This window comes from Acanthaster planci, linkage group LG02 (genome assembly GCF_054643075.1).
Source record: "Acanthaster planci isolate LZ-2023a linkage group LG02, COTS_SCS, whole genome shotgun sequence".
NCBI lineage: Eukaryota > Metazoa > Echinodermata > Asteroidea > Valvatida > Acanthasteridae > Acanthaster > Acanthaster planci.
Window position 1 is genome coordinate 6,665,161 of NC_141778.1, and position 19,080 is coordinate 6,684,240.

The 19,080-nt window shown below is 39.1% G+C and overlaps 1 protein-coding gene across 1 annotated transcript; it reads left to right on the forward strand.

Moving 5' to 3' along the window:
* Positions 1–357: 357 nt before the first annotated feature.
* LOC110986736 (adhesion G protein-coupled receptor D1-like) lies at positions 358–17,679 on the forward strand. Its single transcript, XM_022248891.2, has 16 exons — positions 358–732; positions 1,373–1,472; positions 4,054–4,170; positions 5,728–5,954; positions 7,371–7,417; positions 7,865–7,991; positions 10,463–10,572; positions 11,497–11,599; positions 12,487–12,640; positions 13,268–13,334; positions 13,783–13,843; positions 14,080–14,165; positions 14,615–14,747; positions 14,900–14,941; positions 15,682–15,823; positions 16,991–17,679. The coding sequence occupies exons 1-16, from the start codon at positions 451–453 to the stop codon at positions 17,014–17,016; spliced, it is 1,824 nt and encodes a 607-aa protein (XP_022104583.2). The 5' UTR covers positions 358–450; the 3' UTR covers positions 17,017–17,679.
* Positions 17,680–19,080: the final 1,401 nt, after the last annotated feature.

Here is a 19,080-nt window from a genome sequence, read left to right on the forward strand (position 1 = left end):
CATCGTTGCATTATTGTTTGTTATTATTTTCTTTTTAACTTCCTCTGCCATTGATTTGTGTACTTTATATTTTGATTTTTTAATAAATTTTAAGTCTTTTATTTGCCTTCATTCCTTGTGTTATGAAGTTGTGCTTGTCCGATTGTTTTATCTTTGTAATGTTTTAGTTATGTCTCCATTTTTGTTCTGTATCCAAGCCCCTGGCTTCGGAAGTATTCTATAAGTGCCCCTTAGCTTATTGTTCTTTTTTTTTCAACTTATTTACATATATTTTCTTAATAGCATTATTCATTAATCGCCTTTATATTTCAGTACCAAAAAATCTCTTGCATTAGAAACTATCCAAATGCATCATCTTACATCAGTGCCCCTGAACATTTATTGCATAAATATTCTTGATTGCGATTTCTTTGGGCGTTACCAGGACAGTAACGTGTAAATGCTCCATGAATGCGCTACATGTTTCCACATATTTTACAGACTCTGACACCTGTATCTGCACTAAGTCCAGACTTAAGCTCAACCAAGCCCTCAACAGCACCTTTGACAGACGTCGTGACAACTGTCATCCCCTCCCGCACTCAATCTTTGCTTGCAAAAACTGAGGTGACAACCAAGTGGCAGTCAACTGTCTCGATAATTAGAAGTCTAAGCACTAGCTCAACCGATCCATCATCAGCACCTTGGAGTACACCTCGTGGGAAGGCGATGGTGCCTACTGCGGGACCCACGGTATTTTAGGCACTGTGTTTGAACCTTGATGCAAAACGTTCAGCAAATAAAAACCTTCGTGCCCAGCAGCATTCCGGTCACATGACAAAAATATTATTTCGGTTTAATCAACATTTTCCAATCGCCACAACTGTAAAAACAAATGTTGATGTCCTCACGCATTCCTGCTTACACCCTGTGAACGTGTTGCAGTGTTAATGAATCCCAAGCTAAGCACTATATGGTGTATTTTTTTAAATGATACAGGTTGATGTGTTAATAGATTTAGACACAATGACGCATTTAGATGTTAAGAACAAGACACAAAAACATAATTATCGGGTGGTACTTCTGAACATTGAAATACGCTTATTTTTAAAAAGTGTTTAATTTAATACGGATACATATTTATAATTAATGCATAGGCGCGTTTATAATGGGCGTGGTTTTGGAGTGCAAATGTATTGTTTTGTTTGTCGTCTGTTTTTTTGTTTTGTTGTCCTTGTCTTCAGTGATGTATTACACTGAATATTGGTAAACTTCTATGCAAAGAATTACTTCTCGTCAGCTGTATTAAACCTAATGTTATGTATATAAATAAGCTTTTACTGAGCGATCTCACGGACTTGTCTTCACCAGTGTGTTGCTTTTAAATTTTCAGAAGGAAAGTGATTACGCTATCATGGATAAACGAGCCCGTGAGTTAATCAGGCACTGTAGAAAGAATGGCTCCAGGGAGAATATAACCTTGACCAAGTCTGGTAAGCTCTACCATGTTTCCTCCTTTGGAAGGTTTTTTGTCAGTTCCATTGGCATACACGTACTACCTATAGAACGTTAGCATTTTAGTTGCATTTACAGGGAGACTCTCAGTATCATTTCACATAACGTTGTTATCGTTAGCTGATTGGTTGCCCGAATCAATGTTACCTTAGGCCCTACCGTATAAATACAAATGACCGTGATTGTCCACCTTAACTTTGGCGCTGAGTTTGAGAACGATGTACCTTATATCCTGGTTTCAGTTCTGCATTAATGATCAATCGATTTCACTTCATTACTGAAATAAATAAATGTTCAAATCGAGTCATTTAAAGAATTACGAATACACGATTAGGCTTTTGGTTTTACCATACGCTTGCGTTACCTATTATTACGAATGTGTATTCCAATTCGCACAAAATCGAGTTTCTATTGTAGCACAGGCCGAATCGAGCATTGTTTTCATTCGAGATAACTTAAGTTCATTTAATCTGCTTTCATTTTTAAAAAAGTATACAGACTTATACAAATCATGACACAACTTTGATCGGTTCATTATACTTTTTAATCAATGTATTGCAGGTCTTATAGACTAATCCGATTAGATTCCATAACTGCATTTGGCAAATCACGACACCCTATTGGTCGAAGAGGCATGTAACGCGCGCGTACCATCTGTCGGTGAGCATTGTGCCACCGCAGTAGTGGCCTCTAATTCTGATGGTCGAATTACGAATTAGATTATTCGTGTGTTTGTTCTTATGCACAAAGAAATGTGAGTAAATGTAGTTTAGTCGTCATGCACATATCCAAACGTGTAGTCCGTCAATCAAACATTCCTTTGACTGTACTTTTTGCCAATATCTAGCTGAGTTCCAATACTTAAAAAGGAATAACTTGAATAATACTTCGCTGGAAATTTGATGCAATAGCGAATAACATTGATGATGAATTAAAAGGACTACAAGAAGCGGACATGTCTTTGACTTCGAGCTAAAACGAGAAGAAACATGCTAAATTCAGTGCCATTACGGAAAACACATGCCGTTTTGTACCACAGAATATACCCTCATGGTAATAAAGTTATCACGTCATACTGAAACAAGGATTTTGAACGGCCATTTTATTTTGCAGGAAAACAAATGCTTTGTTTGCTTATTCATGAACACATTTTCCATAATTGTCGGGGAAAAACTATTCACTAAAAGGGCAAATTTTCAAACTTCAAGTTTTCACATCCACCAAAGCTTCCTAAAGAGAGAAATATTACTTTAGATCACTTATAAATATGAATCCCAACCGTGAGGGAAAGGAAATGTCACACATCGAATTATTTACTTCAGTCTGGTTTTGGAATGGTAGGTCACAAATATACCTCCGGCGCTATTGATTAGGATAGGGTTTTTTCCCCAATGGTCTATCGAGTTTCACTGAAATTAACAAATATATGTTGCAAATTCAAAATAATTTTATCTCGAAAATTCTACCAAATGGATGAATTTATACGGTAAATTTTTGAACAGATGGCATTGTGCTCTTTTGGAAAGCCGAAAAAAATTGTGCATGAATGTGAGTATAATGAATATTACCTCGCTCCCTGGCATAGCAGTATACTGCCACTTAAGTATTGATAATGTCTGCAACGAACACAAAAGAAGGCTTGAAAAATGATGGATAAAATGAAACATGAAACTGGCACACCGCCCGAGGTTCCAATTAATTTGTAGTTGCCTCACATCTCATTTATTTAGAAATACTGAGCCTGACGATACAGTTGGTCGCTCGGGTAAAGCAATTACTGTTGTTTGTATCCTGGCTCTCTACCATTACTGAATCATTCACCCGATTCATAATGACTGCTGAAGTCTTTTATGCCAGAACTTCCAACTACTTGATCAGTGGGGCTTATGGATATCGGTAGATACTTCATCAATGATGACGCGCATATTGGCAGAGACAATTTTTCTATGACCTTTTGTAGTTCAGTGGCCTGACGCATGGATAACCATTTTAAAAGAATAGTTCTTATGCTCCGTGATTCAAGACTTACAAAGAAAGAGAGAGGTCGTTTCTATATGAAATCATGCAATGCTCTACTTCATACTGAGTAGCAAACAGTGACATGTTTTTGGTAACTGCATCCCTTGAAATTGTGCCACTGCATTTCTCCTACCGTCTCCAGTATTGAACCCGTGACCCACGTAAAATATTGCTCCAGTCGCGGAAATTTCGATGTGATTCTGCGCATGCCCGCCATGTTGATTGAATCCATGACGTCAATTCCTTCTTTATCCATAATATGTCTGCAGAGCTTTTATTTTACTTCTAAATGATGCCATTATTTTATGAAAAACGTTGCGGAATCCTACAGTCCGCAGACAATAGTAAAATGTACGCTGAAGCAAACGACAAAATTAATTGAGATTTTTCCAAAATTATAACTTCAGCCGATCAATGAAGAGCATGTGAAGGTATTATAAAATATAGCCCATTTTCAAGCGGAAACATTGTACTGTTGTTACTGCCGAATGTACATTTCAAGTTGGTACTTGGTAGAACTTTTTTGTTTTGTTCTTGCAGAGTCACTGAGTTGTAACGTTTGCTCACTGGCTTCGATATCCGCCCCTCACAGGACCAAAGTGGGCCCAGGAGGGTTTAAGCTGTTGCTACCGTGCAAAGCGCTGAAGGGCAGAATCGGTAATACAAAATATTTCAACGTCAGCGATGTGTCATATTGTTGAGCCTTGATTATCAGGAAAATACTCCAGCTTTTTCTGTTTTACCACGGGAAAATCTAGGCAATATTGAATATAAAGTTCCCTAAATACATAACACTTTCAATATTAAAAATATGATGCGATGAATGCAGGAAGAACCCCTTCTCTGAAAACGTGTTCCTAATGACTGTAACTGCAGAATACTTGTGTAATGTTGGCCTTAATTAATTATCTCGATCACCCAATTATAATGTCATTACATAGTGCCCATCAATTGTAGGTCTGAAACCAACCGTGGATGATAACAGCTGAGAAACTGATCACTAGGTGGTGTTGTTTATATTGATAATAACATGTTCTGCCAAAACAAGACACAAAACATTTGCTCAAAAATGCATTAATATATTACAGAATCCCTCAAAGAAAGAGTTACAGCTTGAATGTTTAAAAGAGTTTTAATTGCGGAAAAGCACACAAAAATAAATTTACCTCAAGATGTTTTATGTTCACCAAACACGTCATGTATGTAAATCTAGATATTTTCGATCGATTCTGCTGGAGCTTTCAGGCATTCGAAATATTTTTCACACGATATCAGAAATGCGTCTTTTTAAAGGCTCAACAGGCACTGGGATACATTATTGAATATAAAGAAGACCTTCGTGAATAAAAATGGAATCAAGGGGAAAATACGACAAAAAAAAGAGGGACGTATCTACTCACTTAGATCTACAATTTCCTGCTCGTGAACCAGCGAACAGAGCTACACATATTCTCTGGTCAGGGAATTTGCAGGCTATTCGAAACCAGCTATGAGAATCACTTATACAGTGTGTCTTGTGGCAGTGGATTTTCGTTCCAAAGTTTGCTACTGCCTTAAAGATAGTGTCCATTATTTGTCAATTGTGCATAATGTTCCTTTGAGGCACCAAATTACCCGAACCTGAAGAAGTTTCATCTGTATAATCCGGGGAATCACTGATTTCTAGAATTTAAATTTCAAATAAAGGTTGCTGAGTCGCGTTTTGAATTGCACCTGAATTCAGCGTCTGGGATTCACTCTCACATATACAGCCAGGTGATATCACTCACTAAACTCATAGATATCAGAAAAAATATAAATATAAAGAAGCAAGTTTTTCATTCGTCGGACATCTGAGACTGAACCGACGAGTTAAAGTAACCGTGCGCGCATGTGTCGTTTCAACGCCCGTTCGTGCTTTTAATAACAATTTTCAAAATATGCGTCTAGCATTGTTTTCTTCTATAAAAAGACAGCTCGCCAGAAAGAACGGTTTCACAGGGTATTCAGTCCCATCATAATCTTCAAACCGTTCATACTTTCACCAATAATCTCGTCATTCAGTTTGGATAGCTGCAATTGGTGGGCTGTGCCTTCAATCAGCAAAATCCATGAGATCAACGACTGAACAGGACGAAAACATCAACAGTGACACCGACATCATTTTATCTTGGAGGCAGCAATCTTGTCATTCCTAGGCCATGCCTTTTGTTTTTCTTTTACTGAATATCATAGGTGCTCTAGCAGTGGTGCGGTCATCAGACCTTGCCAACACAACGTCATTACCGTTGTCAGTGTCAGAGTTCTCAAGCGACACAGGCCTGGACGCGAGTAGGGCCAATGATCTTCATGTCATCCTAGTCACAGACGTCGTGTCTATCGTCCTGGCTCTACAGGACACTGGAGCTGAACTGTTCTCCTTTCAGGACAATCCTATCGAGTTGCAACTACAACACAATCAGGTAAAGTACTCGGTCTGTCTTTCCACGCCCAAAGTCATATTTTGGGCACTAGTGGTTGATAAACGTATGGCTAGCCATCAGATTCAAATTGGGAAATGCACATCATCTTGACGTGGAATTCAATACCATCTGAGGGTGGAATTTCAGTAAACGTTGATTGCCCACGCAAAAAAGTATGAAATTTAGGAGTGGCTTTATGTGCATAATGATCTGGCTGCCGTCAGAAAACCATGCAATCATGCAGGGAATTTTCGGGACAATGAAAGTCGGGTTCAACTAGGGCACCTTATAGGGCTCACAAATTGGAATAAATATGAACGAGCATCATCCATGTATAAGTATTTTAATTAACCATCTACTTCCCAATAACCATTCACAAATGTTTACGCTACACTGTAACTTATACACCTCAACATAGAACATCTACTTTTCAATACAAATATTCCGGAACTAAACTATTTAATAGCTTACCGATTTCAATCATAGGCCTATGTTCATGGTTTTATAACACTTTCAAGCAGAATCCTAAATCTTATTTTATGTAATACATTTCATGCGTCCTAGTCCCTAGGGTCCTAGTTAATTGTGTGATCAAGTCTGTAGCCCCTGCCGTAGTCCTCTCATTCATTATTTTATTAGATGTTCATTTATGCATGTGACGTGTTTTCCCCGTTTGTGTTTTGTTTCTTTCCTTTTTATTGTCTTGTTTCTTTCTCGTAGTGGCATGCATGACACAAGCTTTGCTTTAAAGGTATGCCACGTCTAGTAGCCCTTGCATTTGCCACGTGGAGGAAGTAGATTTAATGTAATGGAAATTTATTTATTTGAATTGCAGTCTAAACTTTGATAAGGGTAAAAATGTCCAATGAAACTTGAGACTTAATTTTCGAACAAAACTCTGTTAAGACTGGAAGCGCCGAGTTGCGACAGGCTTTTGCCATCTTTGTGGGTTTTGAGAGTATGCAGTTTTATTGCTTGCAATTTGCCAATTTCATGTAACCTGCTGTATTTTAATAACATATAGCTAAACAAATACGTGTTGATGTTGTAATAAATTTAGACACAATGGTATATTTTGGTGAACACTGAAACGAGTTTATTTGCAAAAAGGTGTTGAATTTTGATTGTTTACAATCAACAGAAATATGCGTTCATAATGGGTCTTGTATTTACAGTGTCACAGCGGTTTCTTCAATACGGGTTGCTTTTTTTGGTTTTTTTTTTTTTTTTTTTTTTTTTTTTTTTTGCTACAATATAGTAATTGACTTTATTAGTAATGGATATTGTCTTTCTGGATTTGAATCGGTATGACCTCTTCACTGCCAGTGGCTGAGGTTTCCACTGAAATCAATCGGTATGTTTCATTGTGCCATTGCAGTACATGAAATAAAAGCTCCTTAAAACGTTTTCCCTTAGGTGATCACTGGGAAAAGGGCGTGTACATTTTGGAAGATTACCAATAAGTGAGTATTACCTATCCATCAACGACTTCAGCAAGCTTCAGGCCAAAGCTTCCTAGGGGCCAATGTGCCTACTTTGTGCTACCTGTTTGACCAGGGATTATTTCTACTATTTTTGTATTACGACCACCCAAATAATGTGTTCATTTTCATTTTTTCACCTTTAATTTCGTTTTGGTTTCAATTGGATTGTTTTCAAATGTGAACTTTTTGCTTGGTTTCAATAACAGCGATTGTTTTTTCTTTGGGATTCTCTGTGTAAGAGGTTTTATTCTCACTTTAAGGGGGTTGGTTTTTGGACTTTTGTTTTAGTGCGTGGCTTTGGTTCGCAGTTTTTTATGTTAGTTTATATTTGAGCATAGCTTGCAGTTTTATTTCATTTGTTTTATTTTTTTCACCTTTAATTTGACCTTTTCACTCGCACCTTTTTTGTTCTGATACTGTTGCCAGTGAGACCAATGAAGGGGTGTGGTCTAGTGAGGGGTGCACAGTTGCCAAGGAGAGCGCTAATTCAACCACATGCTCGTGTAATCACCTGACCAGCTTCGCTGTGCTAATGCAGTTCAGTCCGAATGAGGTATCATTATTTATTCAAAGACAAGCGCTATCTATTTACTACGGAAGCGTACATAGGACATAACTGAAAAAAAATTCTGCCTTCTATTTCGCCCGGGCGGATTACTGTTTCGCCGGGCGAAATAGCAGGCCCAATTTTTTGTTCATGTCATGTCCTACTTACGCTTCCGTAATTTACGTTTATTGTTACACCTAATACTGTCAGAGAAATAGTAGACCTGAAATCAAGTCAGTAATTGGCCGAGTGTAGTCCACCGTCCTTGCGATGCACGAACGCGTGGTTTGGCGTGCAGTTTAATAACACGCGGAAACGGTCAGTGCAACCTTGCTCCCCAATATGCGTGTTCGGCGGTGCCCAGTTACCTACTTGAACAATCTGCTAGCCCTTTTATGCGCAACGTATGGGGCTTCCTATCAAAATTGGACGCAACACTCTGATTGGCTAAGAATCCCGATTATATGAATATTTATTTTACGGGCAGTTCATTGGGCAGTTGGGCGTTTATTAGCAAAAACCACAGTCTCGTTCATTGAAAAGGGTGTGCACATTATTTTAAAAAGATAATTTACAATAAAAGCGTCGTATTGAAAAGGATATTAATGCAAGATTAAAGAAACTGGCACCGTTCAAATATAGACATCCTTCTGTATAATTCTTTCATTTATAAAGCGCAAATTCCATATAGATATGTTCAAATGCGCTGTACAATGAGGACATTAAGCATGGAACAATGAATACATTTAAACATGGTTGAGCTGATGGCATACAAGGGCGACTCGGGCACCCACAAAACGACCTTCATGCACCAACATCAGTAAAGAGGAGACAATAAAAAGCAGTAACAGTTTGAGAGGTGGGAGGAAAACCCCAGAGGAATAGTCAGGGTAAAACCCACGGAGTCAGGCAGGGACTGAAAACCTAATCCACATAGCCTACGGACAAGGCCGGGAATCGAACCTGGGACCACGGAGGTGGAAGGCGAGGAAATAACTACCTTGCCAACCCGACTCCCTAAAAAGGATGTATAAAATAAATGAGTCTGAAAGTAGCGTGAGCTGCTATTGGCGCTCTGCACGGACATATATGAATATGCAGTGCACTTGTTGCCTGTGTGAATATCCATCCAGAGTCAGGTTGACAAAGTCATTAGGCGGTCACCGAAACCCGATCCTGAACAGCCCACGATCAAGCGTCGTATCCAGGCCGAATCAGCGCGGCACGCTGGATCGCGGCCAACGGTGAACAGGCTCAGCATTACGTATACATTGTAATTGTAAAACGACGCCGCATGCTGGCTGATATTGTTATGAACGACAAACACGACCGACTAACAATTTGATTTCCAACAATCATGATTAAGCTAAATACCCGAATGGTTTTTTATTCAGTCATTCATGGAATGCATTTTATGGGAAGTATTGTAAAATGGAATTATTGTTTGAGAGAGGCATTGCCATTTTTTCCAGAAATGTCACGCAATGATCAGCTGGTACATTTTTTCGGAATAGAGAATATTTTCAAAAATCACCTGATTTTGTGCTAGTCCGGCTATCTGTTGATACGGGTGCAACCTTTTTTCCTTTAGAAATTTGCTTGTACAGATAACCAAAACCGACAACAGTTTCACTTCAGTTACCTTCTCTAAATGATAATCCCACTTTTACCAGTACTTTTTATTTCGTAAATGATTGATGCGCACATTAACTCTGCAGAAAGGACGTACCACTTCATTATAATCATAGTGCATGGTTTTTGAAATTTGCCGACCCTTATACATAATTATAGCACACACAATTTTCGATTGTAAATTAGGGCTAAGGGACCTATCCTCCTTCTGGTACTCAGGCAATATTCGACCGATGGTGATATCCCAGGGTATCTTAGCTTGAGCTGCAGTCTGTTACAATTCTTAAATTAGGCCTATAAACAAGCCTATGGGATGAAGCTTTTCAATTATGGTCAGTTGTGCAGTGTCTGCGGACACCTTTTCTTTCAGAATAATTACATGAGAAAATGTTGGATGGTCAAAGAGCATGAAGGGGGAAATGCCAGAACCACACATAAAATGCCCTCAGAGAGCAAAATACTATGTGGGATACTGCCATAGGCAGTAACCAAACTACAGGCAGTGTCTCATATTCAATGAATATTCATATACGAATATGCCAACTGTAAGTATCGATATTCACTGCCATAATATGGTTGATAACATAAGGCATCTGAAGGTTTTTGTAAGCCCTTATTTCGAATAAGATGGGACCGATGTCATTGAAGTCGCAAGAAACATGAAAGGCATCAGGTAGGTTTGCTGAATAACCACGATGTGTTTTTGGCTCAACTGAGTAATCCTATGTCCCTCTGTTGTCGAGAGTCATTGACGGAATAGCACAAATTGGGTCAGATCCCCCAAAATACATGAGACCCAGCACAAGCTTGTCTCTATCTCCAGATGCTTTTGCTTTATTTGGTAGGAATCCCTCTCCCCGGGAGACGAGAAAGCCTTGAATATCTTATCCATTCTTGGAGGCTCACTTTCCATCGCCTGCCTGACATTGACGCTGGTCATCTACGCAGTCCTGAAGTAAGTGAGGTGCTTTTTCGACTGACCTGTTTATTACAGTACTTACAACGATAGAAATGCACAATTTAAAGAATATAATTCTTCACAACCGATGTCATTGTCCCATGCAAAAATGAATTGCTTTCCGATCGAAGAAGAAACCTTTATATATTACCTCCACCCTAGTGTGACTGATGATGGCAGCAACAAACCAGTATAGGGACTGAACTGGTACCTGCGAACCAGAAGGGGTTTAAGATACCGACCCCCTCTCTAATTCTATATCCAACCTGTCTGGTTTGCAAGCACCCATATCTGCAAAACGTGTACAACCAGTGTGCCAATGTGTACCTGTTGGCAATTGCAGTTGTTTAATGAACCCCAGGGGCCTATTCCCAGGATCGGAAAAAAAAGAAATTCTAGGAATTCTTGCAGGATGACAATCGTTTGTTCTGATTAGAGGTGTATCGAAATTTACAAAAGTCCCTTCTTTAGGCCTAATCGGTCTGTGATCTCGTGTCTTGGCCCTATAATCCGTGTCGTCGATTTTTAAGCGTGCGTGTCTACTATGAAGACAGCCATTCAATTTCTGACAGCTTAGTGTCACTCTTTCCCTAAGCCCGAAATATATTAAAATCTTACGGTATGTGTGTGCAAATACACATTTTTATGTGGTCCAACGAGACAGCCAATTGGGGCCGACTTGTAGCACAATTTTGAACAGAAAATAAATGCGAAAGAGCAGTTTTCGTCACATCTAAGCGTCCCATTACATTGATTTCCGAATTTTCAGAAGCACGGGACACTACCTTGTGCAAGGTTTATGTTAGCAGCTGCCTAGATGATGTTGATGCACCATTAGCTAAAATATCCATGTCGGAAAACGGTATATCTATGAATGTGCATGCGTAGCAGGATTTCTAATTCATATTTTTCTCGTACAAGGATGTACAAGACTGAACGTGGGATGGTCCATACCAACTTGTCTGTTGCGTTGCTGGTGTCACAGCTCATTTTCCTGACGGGAATCGACGCCCGTGTGTCAAACGTAAGTACATTAATGACGATGGTAGTTAATAATACGCTAAATTCCCTCTCTTGCCTAATGTCTATGGCCAAGGTTGCCAATAATGACAGAAGATCGACAAGAATATCCAACCAGCGATAGATGCTTTAGGGCGATGTCCCATAAGCAATGGGTTACTCTCTGTTCGAATTAATCAAAACTGTTCGGCAGAGTGAGCGAGTTTACAATTCAAGAAGATCAAGGAGTTTGTTCATGCAGTTTTTATTCGATATCCTTTGTGAGTAGTGAGTTCTTTCGACATTATGATATCCTTTGTGAGGAGTGAGTTCTGTTCACATTATATTATTTGAATGATCTAGCCTTTACGAAACGGGTAACCACAACACTTTCTAGGATGGTTCTTGCGTTACTATCACAAAGAGTGACATGCTGTCAAGGGACAAACCATCGTGCTGTTTGCACATGATTGAACTACGCATGTCATCAACAATCTGGTTTTTTTATCCAAATGCCCACATTCGAAACATGGAAGTCATATATTATCGTATTATGTGATATGGGTAACGCGTTGAATAAAACGGAATTTAAAGCTACACAACATTAATTGAGCAGGGAATTGACTAACCTTTCGAAAGTGATCTTTTCCAACTGGATAAAAATGAAAAAGAAGTAGAAAGACAGCAAAATTAAATTTTAGGATTTGAACGAGGGACACCTTCAGCATACAATGTACATTAATCCCTTCCCCCCATCCACTATAGACCTACAGTGCAAACCACCTTGACCAAATCCCTTTAAAAAAAACTTATTTTATGCTGTTACGTCATTCAGAAGCCTATTTTGCTTAAAAATATCAATTCTTAACAGCGAGGGTGGTCAGCTTTGGGGCTTCTTTTATCACCCTGCAGAAGACCACCTGCAAGGCTGTCGCAGTGTTGCTACACTACTTTCTGCTGGCTTCGTTCAGCTGGATGTTGATAGAGGGCGCCTTGCTCCTCGTCAGTGCCAGGTTTGCGTTTCACCGAGAAGTTCGCCGTTGGAAGCCCTTGTTGGCAGGTTGGGGTGAGTGCAGAAACCTGACCACCGCTTCGTTTTCACTGTATATTTCCTATCCTTATTTCGAACAGAAAGAGAGCTTATGTTTTGCATCTTAGTCACATTGAGAATGATTGACTAAATTTATGTAAAGCCTTGTCAAAATACTTGGCAGCGCAGGAGACTGTGGTAGTGGCTTTGGCTAGTTCCCATGGAGTTGTAGGTAGGTTCAGGCCAAAGCCAAGTGATTCAGACGTGGTTTGAGATGTAGAAAAGTCTTAAATTTTGTTTGTCAGATACAAAATGTGAAAGTCCCAAAAATTGGTTTGGCTTGCTGTTTTGCCAAATATTTTTAAATCAAAAAAATGCAGGTTTCCTAATTTGGTAGAATAAGTCACTGAGGTTATTGCTCTTCTAGGCCAGAGAGAATGAAGTATAATGTTCATACATTATTGAGGGCACTTTTGTTTACTGAATTTACTGAAATGAATTGGGCAACGATTGCAATTTTCTAAAGACTGCATTTCATATTTATTTAAAGTTTTGGTAATCACTAATATTGAATTTCGAGTAAAAAAACAGTTACTACATAGCAACAACCATGATTTCAAATAAGCATCCTGTGTTATTTCAACACCTAACCGTACATTCCAGGTACACCAGCCCCTCTGCTTGTAATAACCCTCGTCTCAGCTGAGGATAGTTATGGCACGGAAAACAAGTAAGTTACATAAGAGCCATTTGCAGTTTCACTGCATTTAACCAGGACGGGTCATTTGCCTTCTTGTCTACTGTCAGTGAGTGGCAATAATCAATTTTTCTAGTGCAGATTTTGAAATATCTACAAAGGTCAGCATAAATTTTAGGAAATCGCATCTCAGTTGTGCGCTTTCGCGTCTTAACTGTGTCATTTTTTTCGTTTGCGGGTATTGTCTTACCTCGCCAATAGGCTTTCGTCAACAATCAATCAAGGGTAAGACTGCATTGTTAATCGACATTCAAGTGTTATCCCACTGTTGCTTTAAAGTAATGACTTAGCTTGTTGTGAGCTTAGATGTGTAAACCTACGGGTCAGCTGTTTTGCGAGCTGACGATGTCTGCCGCAGAACTGAAGAAATGAAATGTACATTGTACAGTTAAAACTAACTAAAAACTCATTTCTATCCAAGATGCTGGCTCAGTGGCGAAAGTACATGGGCATTTATTGCTCCCGTCATCTTCGTTATGGTGGTAAGATAAACTTGCCGATTTCTTCCAAATATTGATCGTTTTAATTCACTGGGTTTTTTCAGAATTGCAATTTTCTCCCGTTGCTGTCACTCAATTATGTGCTGAAAGTTGTTTAACTCACGCACACCACTGCGATCATATTACATCAGAGATACGCAAAAAAAGTTAGAAAATTGAGGTTACTAATCTTTTGTTAATGAATTGACATTCCATTTCACCTGTGTTTTTTAATATAGGTAAATGTGGTCTTTCTGATCGGCATATTAGAGGCATTACTGAAACTGCAAGCCGTGAAAAGGAAGTCCGAAGTTGCCAAAATAAGGTACAATCGTAGAATAGCTGCACCAAAGTCTACATTGGCAGCAGAAACAGAGTATTGCAGTTTCAGTCACCATAATCTTTACAGATTCAGTACATATTTAGGACCTCAATTTTTCATCTAATTATAAACAGGGATTTTTGCAGACGTGAGTTTGAGTGTATCTGTTTTCATGTTTGTTTCGTGCTCATTCGTTGTGATCCTTGTTACCGGTAATCTTTAGGGAACTCGAACCCAAAACATGATTTTACTATCCAAAAAAAGAACGTTCTGGTTGGCTAAGAACCGTTCAAAAGCTATAAAGAAAACTCATTTTGCTTTCAAGGAAAAAGGCTTCTAATTTCACCATTATGTGGTTATAGGTAGTACAAATGTCAGCTTAGGTTTATTTTAACAAAAGTGACTTGGGGTTTGTGAACCTAGGACTGCTGTTATGATTTTTTTCCTCCCAGAATTTTCACGAGGGCACTGTTGATTGTTCAACCGGTCATGGGCTTTACCTGGCTCTTTGGGTTAGGCGTCAATGCATCTGGTGACTTCAAATTGGTCTTCTATTATCTCTTCGTCATTCTGAACTCATCACAGGTATATATAGACAGGTTTTGTGACTATCGGGAAATGCAATGAACTTTTTTTTCAATATAATTGTATTAAGGAGTCAATCGCGTGCATCAGGAAACAGGAAGATGATAATTGATTTAGATCTGGTTTCTTTATTTTCTCTCTTTGCACCTTAGGGCGTGTTCGTCTTTGTCTTACACTGCTTGAATACTGAAGAGGTGAGATCTTCAGACGGCTTAAAAAATACTGTCTGAAGTTTAACAACAAAAGCCTTCAGTTTTAGAACATCACACATAAATTTCACAGACAGATTGTCAACACGGGGCGGAGTCTGTCGTGCTGGTGTGTTTTATGCAGATACAATCATCGAATCATTGATTTTATTGTGAGAGCAACGTCTACAAACAAAGATTTGGTATAAAATAAAGGCTTTGTTAATTTGCAATATCGCTGCAAAAAACATGACGTCGCGTTTTCTATAATACTCGAGTTTCTCTACAAATTGCTTTGAAAGCAAACCCAGTCGCTTAAAACTTTTTTAATTTTTTTAGTCGTTTAAATCCGGCTGTTACGATTGCTAGGAGCTTCTCTGTGATTTGAGTTGGCTTACCTGATTCATATCACCCGATTACCCGATCATCGTCATTTTTAAGAGCGGTCTTCACAGTGTTGTTTAGGTATTTGGCTAACCGAATACTGTAAAAGCTCTAACACGAGTTTGAGTTTGGGTATTGGCGGGACTCAATTGCTATCAAACTCAGTAATTTACTAGAGGTTCTGGAGACAAAATTGCAGCCTCACCTTTGAATTCCTTGATAACAGGCATGCAATGAGTTTGTCTGATTGCTGTGCTCCTTTCTTTTATATCTCAGGGGGCAATCAGCCTGCATTTTTTTACTTATTTTTTGTTTAGTGTTTCTTCCTTTTACCAACCAGTTACCTGCGATTCGTACCATAGGTTCAGCAAGCATTTGGCCGCATCCGTCGCCGGTTTGCGAGCCCTGTCAAGCCGCACGCCTCGACTGATGTCAAGATGATCAGCACTCGTGGGGGAAACACAGAGATAAAACACCTGGAAGTCACTGAAAATATTCCTGAGGGTATGTATCTGCCTAATGTTTTCTGTATTTGTCACGACCTTTATTTCCTCCTTTTCTTTGCTGAACAGGTGTTTGCACAATCACGTTGGTATATTAAACGTTCAGATTGAGGATACACTGTTGAGGACACCAAAAATACAGGGATAAAGCATGTTCTCAGGGGTCGAAAAGTTTTGTAAACAACCCTCTATCGTGCTCGGCCTTGCCTAGTCTGAAGGAGAATTTTACACCACAGGAACAAGTCTAACACGATATCTTGGCCTCTGAGTTATATAGTTAAACCCTATAGAGAAAGCTGATCTTTGCGTTTTGGTAAGTCGGTAGGTCAATCGGTCAATGAGGTAGTTCCGTGTATGCCATGTATCATTCATACCACTACCAGTATCATCCTACCACAACGATAACAGAAATGCATTGCTTTGCTAAAATAGCATTGTTTGGTACGCGGGGGTCGGTTTGGTAACACCTTGGCTTGACGGGATGTAATCAAGCTAGTTAGGGCTACTGGTCATTCGCTTCTCTGGTCATAAATTGAGCCGATAAGCGTACAGAGATTCACTGTTTATTCTCTGTTAGGGCGCCTTTCCATAAATATGCATCATGGGTGCGTCGCTTGCATGATGCGTTCGTGCGTTTCACTTTGGCCGTCAAAATTGCTCTGGGAGCGATTTTGACTGATACGCTACCGTACGTTTGGTGCAATTGTTGACGCACATTTGATAAGGCGCCTTTACTTGTGATTTAATTTGTGACTATGCTTTCATTATGAGTCCAGGGCTCCTAAAACATAAAATATCCCACAAGTCTTTCCTTTTCGCCATCTTTGATGTTTTAAATAGCTTCATGTCCAGCTGCTGACTGGAGGTTTATATCGTTTGTCCATTAAAAATATGTTGGAACATGCCGACAATATATATACATAGCCGTAGTTCTAGAAGCCTGTTTCGGACGCGGCCTGCAGCTTTAATTGGTTTTTACCAAGGGGTAAATAGCCGTAGTCGCAGAATGCCCAGTTCGCACACAGCGTAAATGGTGGATCATAGACATTCGAGGGAGACGAATGAAGTCGTGCAGAATGTTCAGTGACACATTTGGCGTTGAAACATCTACGACATTGTATGTGGCTGAAGCAAGTTTGTTTTCAGACCGGCTTTTTTTCTCCAACAGATGACATGAAGTTAGCATGGATGTAAATCACATGCAACAAGAGGAATACCGAACGTTTCTGCCAAATTACGCCTAGTGTGATAAGAGCATCATAAAATGTGATATAAAAGGAGATTGTTCTTTAGAAAATATATAATACTCAGATACCGTACATTAGGAGAGGTATTTACTGCATTCTTGTCAATGTAATAATGAAGAGCGTGTAAATAAATGGAATATTCTCAGTGATAGAATGTCAGTATGCATAGAAAAGCAGACTGCTTTACATGGTAAAAAATTACTTTTTATGCTTTTAAGGAAACCTTCTACTTACCTCTGCAAATGGAATGACTCAGAATAGGAAGGTGATTTACAAATTCATTTACAATGCGACAGTTTGAAGCAGTCTGTGTATGGCATCATGTCCTCTTATACACGTGTATGACATTCTTCATGACGAGATACCATAAGCATAATTTGGAGTCATTGGAGTATAAGTGCATTTTGTCCATTTATATGCAAGCAGACCAGTACAGTGCATCGTGAATAGAATTACTTTTCCATTTGTAAAGGTATTTGCATGCATATCACATTCATTCGTTTTTTAGTGCTTAGAGGGCTGCCGCAAATAATGCACACGCACTGTTTTGAATGTTTTATCATTTTGTAGAATGTATGGGTGATTCGAATAATGCCTTGAGACGTGCTTGGAATTTGGGCTTATCTTCTGAAGTTTGATTAATAAAACAATGTAAAATAACATACATGTATTTTTACAGCTGACCGCAAATACAGAAGGCGGTGACCCGCTCTCGGAATCATAGGAACGGTCGCAACTTTCTTGCCAAAACCGCATACCATTTAACTACACCATCTGTTAAGTAACTTCATTGTAATTTTTTTGCCAACATGATAAACAGTTTGAACTTAATGTGTTGGAAGAAATATGGGTGGCTCGCAAGACATTCCTGATTAGTTATGATCATGCATTTATGACCAATGAGGATATCTGTTTAAAGCTTGTCCTAGGGTCAGCAGGGCGAATTAGGTTAGGAAGTCTTAGCATCCCAGAATAATCCCTACCGGAAATCTGAATTTAGCATCAGTACAGAAAGGGGTACGGTAAAGGGTCTGGCCATATACAGACAGCTTTGTTAGCGCAGATCCGGCACGCGGCGGTGTGGATTGCAAGCGTGTACCGTCTCCTTGGTGATTAGGCCCAGAGCTTTTCTCCATGGGTACAAACACAACACATAGGACATGACATGAGTAATTAATTGTCTTAATTGAATATGCATGATCCTGCAAGACTTTGCAGGGTATTGCGTCACAATAATATTTCCACATGCATCTGAGAGAGAATGTGCTATGCCTGACCTATTTATCACTTCGGTCATTGGGATACATTTTTGGAGATAATGCCTTTAAATGCCAATTAGTTTATCAGCGCTAAATTTCTGATAGACATAGGTAAAGGCTGGTTCATACTTCTGGCAAATGCGAAAATAAAGCGAATTTGACATCACGAAAAATTTGCGGCAAAATTTTTCTTGAGTTGAAATGTGTTCAGTTTTTACGAGTTAGCATATTTGATTTGACGTCACAAATTCGCATTCTTGTTCGCTTTCGTAGTATGAAGTATGAACCGACCTTTAATTTCTTACTAGTTACAATATCAATCCCACCCACAAAAATCAACGTGTACTTTATGAAGGTCGATAAATGTAAGCATTGGGGAATCTCTAGCAGCTTTGAGGAAGTAATACCAACTTGGCTATATTGCCGATACCTAGATTTGTATCTAGCATGAAATTCGGATTATGGTTTTCCATGTTTGTGAAAGATTTTAAGTGCGTTCAAATCCTAATATAGATGGTAAAAGTACAGATTTGTGCACCCATTCTAACAAGTATTATTGATCCACCCTGTAAGATTGTCATGCATGATTTTAGTCTGCTGTTAGCCATCTGCATGGAGAATATACTCCAAATAGTTTTTACCTTGTGAGTCTTTGTACCGGTAAAGATTCTGTGGTTGAAAGGAAAAGACGCGTTACGTGTGTGACTAAGTGTGTGACTGAAATGGGAATTTCATGGTGAACTTGCCTTTAA